The following is a 6,147-nucleotide window of genomic DNA, read 5'->3' as shown; positions in this document are numbered from 1 at the left end:
GCTGTGTTAAAGACACAATGTCTGGGGAACTGGGGGATTCTTCTCTGGATGAGCTGCTCCGAACAACACGTGCACTGCACTGTGCTTTTATTCCATGTTGGTGAAAGCCTCCCGGTGCCAAACGGCTAACGGGTTAATGGACGGCCCCTGGACAAGAGGTTTATTCACCCTAATCCACCTCACACCGAGGATTTCAGCAGAGCAAGGAGGGATAGAGGGCGGAGGGGGAACAGGAGAGAAACGTTACAGCAGCACTGGGCTGATTTTTATACTTAGAACAGCAGCTTCACAATGATTTCAACTTTAACTTCCACTCACAAATGTATGTTCTGGTTTTTATCTAACGTTGGTGAGCGGGTACGATCTCCTGTGTGGAGCCGACCCATTTTCAGACGTGAACTCTGGAAAAATGGGTCAAGACAGTTTGTCTTTCGCTTATGAAGCAGCAGCAGGAGGTTGAATCCTCGTTCACAACAACAGGAACATGCAGGTGAGGGGAGGAGCTTGGGTAGAATATGCAGGAGGCAGGAAACACTATATATAAATCCAACTTCGGAAATCAGGGTTTTGTTTTGTTTTACGAAAAGCTCTTAGAATCTCATCGTCTCTCCAAGTTGACGTCTGTATGGATCCTCGTTTTCACCCTGAGATATTTTTTATTATTCACATCTTTCACGTGTTAGAAACGTCAACAACACGCCCACTCACTTGCTTTGAAATGTACCTGCTGCATCCGGGGTAAATATCGACGTTAACTGACTTGTAGGGGGCTTCAACGAGAGCATGTGATCCCTGCAGCCTAATGTCCTCCCTCCTGAAAATAGCCATGTTGCTTTAACACGTAAAATGTGATTACGGTGGTTTCAGACTCGCCATATTTTTTTTTGACCCATTAGACCGAGTCAGCGAAAGTACAGCACAAGTGAGGGGAATAGGATTTATGACTTCGAGAGCCAATAATTAACAGTAATCCTCTGGAGACTCCTCCAGCAGATGTACGGAAATGACCAGAGGTAAATAAACATCAAGCTGACTCACTCACACTCACACACACAGACACACACAGACACACACAGACACACACACTGAAAGCTGAAAAGGAAGTAAGGGAAAAGTGTGAGTTTGGTTTTCTTTGCCCTTTTGCGTTTCCTTCCTCCACTTGGCAAACAAAGTCCAGAAGAGGCACCTGCGCTTCCCGACACAAAAACACGATTCATCAACATCTGACACACACAAGGCATTCTGGGGAGATCGGCTGCCATGTGACCACCACGCCGCGGGTTCGAATCCAGCCAGGACCCCTGTCGCTTATCATTCCGCCTCACCCGCTCCACATAACCCCTCCTCCCCCTCCGCTCTGAAACCACAACAGAATACTTCATCTGAGTTGTGGTGCAGCCCTGAAATCTGACAAATGTGTGAAATCCAGATTTAAAGACGTGTTATTTCTTCTATTTTTAAATGCATGACATCTCCTGAGATTCAGAACCCCCCCCCACATCAAAGCTCATAATTGTCACACTGAACTGGAGCAGATATTTTTATGGTGAGGCTGTTTGGTGATTCAGCCAAACTGGCAATCCTCTTCACACCCTGGTTTTAGAAGGCCGGCAGCTGCGACGGCCGGTTTGAGCTTCACAGTCATTAATTGTTTCAAAAGGGACGGGAGAGAAGCAAATGGTGTCAGCGCAGGCATCCGCCCGACTCACCACTAAAACACCCGGTAATGCCCCTGGACGCTCCTGCCCCAGCCTGTTGTACTGGGTCCTCCAGACTGCCCCGACAACATTTTCTACTCGGCCTGTTTGTGCTGCGACGCATCAGCGCTCCTCTTAACCCTTCACGCAGCAGCAGCTACGGTAGACAGACGTTTGTTTAGAGCTTAAACCTGCACCTGCTGATATTCAACACATTACATAACGTGCAAATACTGGAGCACAGCAGATGGATTTGATGGGAAAAGCTACAATAGAAGAAGCCAAGCTCCACATGCACGTAGACACAGTCAGTCAAAGGGAGCTGCGAGTTCAGGGTGTGCTCCTGTGTCGACACAACCATTGAGCAAGACGCTTAAAGTGAAAGAGAGGACGTGATAATTACAGGCCAGAGGAGCATGAAGTGTGTTCTTATGAAGAGCCCGTGAATCACAATCTGATGCAACTGAACAGTCATGTGAAGTCAGCAGTTCAGCAGAAAAGTATTTTTATATATATCGCGAATAAATATAAATCTTAATAATCAGATTCTGCAGATTGAAATAATCTCAAACTACGCTCTCACATGAATTTAAGATTAAATATTACCTGTAGAGGTGTCACCTTTTATTCATACTTCAAACATTCATTCCACCGTGGAGGAACTGTAACGATCGGTTTAGATTTAAAATCTAAAGTCTAGAAGCGCATCAGACTGTCTGAAGTAGTTTACATCGTGATCCAGCAGGGGGCACTCATTATCAGTATTGACCTATTCCATACTGTCTTGACCGATCAGTAAAGAAAGTTAGTGATGTTACGTTGTTTTGGTACGAAGATGTGGGACGTTAGCAGCAAAGTCGTCCTGAGTGAAGTAAAACCAATAATCGACTACTAAAATCATTGCGAACTATTTTGATAATCGATTAAAATGAATCATGTGAAAGACAGTTTAGTGAATATCTTTGATTTATAGACTAGACAAGACATTTGAAGACATCGTGGGGGTTTCTGGAAACAGACATTTCTCAACCATTTTCTGGAACAAACAACTAATCGTTATGTACCTGATTTTCTTGAATAGCACAGTGGACATTATAACAGCTACCAATGTCAACTTTGTTCTAAATATCTTTTATTGAGCAAAACTTAATGCATGTATGTCTAATGACAATATGGCCGACGAGGAGCAGCCTTACAGCAGAGTCTGTCGCATTTTGCCCAAACATTTCCTGTAAAGTCCAACACAACATTCTCTATTTAGAAACTGTAAACTTCATATTAAGAAGTGATAATCTAAAGTGCTTTTTTTAAAAAAATCAACAGTTACAGTATTAGACAGCAAGCAAGTCCATAATAATGCGGCAATGCGAGATAATACTCTTCTTCCTCAAAGAAAGTCCAGTGTAAAAAAAAATTTACATCATATAAAACAGTTCATATAAAACTTGCGTTCGTCTGTCTGGCCCCCCCCTGGTGTTACAATGTGGAATCATGAACCAAAGCAAAACCTTCAAAAAAGTCCAAACCTTCTCTTAAATTATTTTTGGTAATACTTTTTGGAACAGCCGCTATCTCGTGAAACATAACACCACCCTTAGCACAACTTCCACCACCTTTCCAAACCCCCGAACCCGCCGTTAGTCCATATAAACTCTTCATCACACATCCACACATGTCTAGAACCTTCTCGTCTTCGTACTGTATTCCTTTTACGTGTCACTTCCTCGTCAACAGCATCAACACAAGACCACGGGCGGGAATCCTAAAAGTTACGGACTGATAAAACTCAGCGTGTCGAGTGAAAGCTCGATTCCACCCGGGGGACAATCCTTTTTACGTTTCCTTCACATAAAACAGAAGACAAGTTCGTCGTCTCGGGACCAAATAATTATCTCTTTTTCTTCTGCTGCCGAAGCATCTTTCTCCTTTTCTGGATCATGTCGTGGAGTCTTTCAAGGCCGTCCCTGAGTCCGTCTCCGATGATGGCACAGGCCGGCTGCAGGTGCCACGGAGTCGCCGGGCCCAGTTCTTTCAGCGCCAGCAGCTTCTCCAGTTCGTCCAATCCCAGCGCGTTTCTCAAGTCCTGTTTGTTGGCGACTACGAGCAGAGGCACCCCCTGGTTTTCGGAGGTCTTGGCGATTTTATGGAGCTCTGTTTTGGCCTCCTCCATGCGCTCTGCGTCCACAGAGTCCACCACGAAAATGATGCCATCCGTGCATCGCGTGTACGACTTCCACAGGGGGCGGAGCTTCTCCTGACCGCCGACGTCCCAGAAGTGGAAGGTGGCAGTCCGGTGGCCGCCGAGAGAAACCTTCACCTTCTCCGCATTGAAACCTTTCGTGGGAACCGTGTTCACAAACTCGTTGAACTGCAGCCGGTACAGAACGGTGGTCTTCCCCGCAGAGTCCAGCCCGAGGATGGCGATGTGAAACGACTGGAAGATCGGGATAGTGGAAAGGAAGCTAGGTTGTTCCGACAATCCATTCCCCATCTTTCCTCATGGGGAAGGATTTGTGATGAGGGAGGTTTGATCCAAATGTCCAGCAGAGAGTCGCTTGTATTCCACAATGATGCAGCAATTACCTGAAAATACACAGCACGTGTTATTGTGGGTGAATAACACAGAAGAAGGAGCATTTAAAAAGTGAGACGATGCAACAGTGACTGAGAAACCACAGCGGCTGGAACCAACAGCATCAACTTAGATGATGTAAGTTACACAGTCAGACACACAACAAGCGTCTGCTCACACAGCTGCAGCAACACAACCTTTGAGTCACGATTGTGTCAGGTCCTCAAAAAGCTACACACTCTCACTTTAGAGCTGGATTAAACATTGTAATGGGATTTGTGTCGACCACAGTTGACACACAAATAAAGTTCACATCAGTTTTTAGGAAACTTTTAGCTCAGATTTAGGTTTTCAGAAGGAAAAGCACCTTGATCAAGCAACTGAATGACAACAGATAAAGTCCTGGACTCGATTTTAAACACAGTGGAAACAAGCTTAAAGTGTGTGGAGACCAAACCAGAGCTCAGGAAAGCAACAACAATATTTTTTTACATTTGACAACCTAGAAAAACTTCATAAAATGAATACTAATCCTGTTTTTTTTACTTCCGGGTGTGTAAACAGACAAATGATAATGAACACATTCACCATAAAAAACTTTATATGCTGATGATGTGGTGTTTTAAACTTGTTCAGTCGCCCTCTAGTGGCAATAAAAACCTTATTAGAGTACAGACAGTATTTGCTTTTGAGGAAATGAAACAAAATATGCAAGGACAACATGTCGGGACATTTGCGGAATAACAACGACGCGTCAATGCGAAATAGCAAATACTTATTAATGTGAACATCCATCTTTATCTTTTCATTTCACACCCAGAACAAAGTCCACACGTGTGTCACCAACGCAGCCGGAAGCACAACGAGGAAGAGCAGATATATCCTGGATCTACTGTGACATATTGATAATATGATCAATACTATGATGATATTACTCCAACAGTACCCAAAGTAGTACTTCTACATACTTCATTTTACACCAACAGTTACATTGTTGTGCTTATTTTGAATTTAAATAGTAAATAATGTTGTTAAAGGACCAAAATGTAGAGATTAAAAATGAATTTACCACATATAGTATCAAGGTTTAATCCCTGTTAGGCCCTGTTGGTGGTGTTACTGTAATAAAACACGCTGGACTGTATATTAAAGATGAAACTGTGTGTGTGTGTGTTGTGTGTTGTGTATAAACACAACACACACACACACAGACGTGTCAGGTGGACTCGTGCATGTTTCCTGTAGCAGTGAAGAACACAGGTCACCTACCAGAGACTCATCTGAGCAGCAGCACCACGACCCGCGGTCCTCTGCAGCGGCTGCACCTGGATCCAACCCGGGCTCCGGCGTCCTGTTCCGGGCCACGTCCAAGAAGACAGGTCGCTGAGGACCGGAGACAGTGGGACAGTGGGTGGGTGAGACAGAGAGAGACAGTGAGAGACACGCAGCCTGTGTCCTCTGCGTCCCGCGTGTTTCTGCAGCCGAGGACTCCGCTGCTGGGAGTCTGCTCCCGGGCCACGCCCACACGGACACTGCGGACGTCTGTGATTGGTGCGCGTGCTCGCCTCTCTCTCGGCTGATTGGCTAACACGGGCTGTCAGTCACGGGTCTGCCCGGGATCACCTGTTGCTCCAGTGTCTCGTGACACTTCACTTTAATGAGTTTTCATTAGAATTATATTATGTATATTATATTAGGTAATAATACTGCTGTGTAAAATATACTCTTGAAAGATTCTCTCTTCATTTTCAAATCCCGTCTCAAAACCCATCTTTTTAAATCAAACAATTTTGATAAATATTATTTAAAAAAAAACATTATTCAGTTATCCAAACATTTCCTGATTATTTTCCTGTCAATCACAAATCAAATAATGAC

At 44.4% G+C, this 6,147-nt stretch overlaps 1 protein-coding gene across 1 annotated transcript; it reads right to left on the bottom strand.

The window, feature by feature from the left end:
- Positions 1–2,645: 2,645 nt before the first annotated feature.
- On the bottom strand, positions 2,646–5,921 carry arl4aa (ADP-ribosylation factor-like 4aa). The gene is made up of 2 exons (XM_035164637.2): positions 5,539–5,921; positions 2,646–4,280 (listed from the first exon to the last, which is right to left on the bottom strand). Exon 2 carries the CDS (start codon positions 4,186–4,188, stop codon positions 3,586–3,588), a length of 603 nt encoding a protein of 200 aa, XP_035020528.1. The 5' UTR covers positions 4,189–4,280; positions 5,539–5,921; the 3' UTR covers positions 2,646–3,585.
- Between the last annotated feature and the right edge of the window lie 226 nt (positions 5,922–6,147).

Source organism: Hippoglossus stenolepis, chromosome 8, assembly GCF_022539355.2.
Source record: "Hippoglossus stenolepis isolate QCI-W04-F060 chromosome 8, HSTE1.2, whole genome shotgun sequence".
Classification (NCBI taxonomy): Eukaryota; Metazoa; Chordata; class Actinopteri; order Pleuronectiformes; family Pleuronectidae; genus Hippoglossus; species Hippoglossus stenolepis.
Note: the sequence above shows the minus strand (reverse complement) of the source record. Positions and strands in the feature narration are given on the sequence as shown.

Excerpts from the sequence above, each read along its gene's own strand:
- arl4aa (XM_035164637.2), bottom strand. The coding sequence starts at position 4,188 with ATGGGGAATGGATTGTCGGAACAACCTAGCTTCCTTTCCACTATCCCG.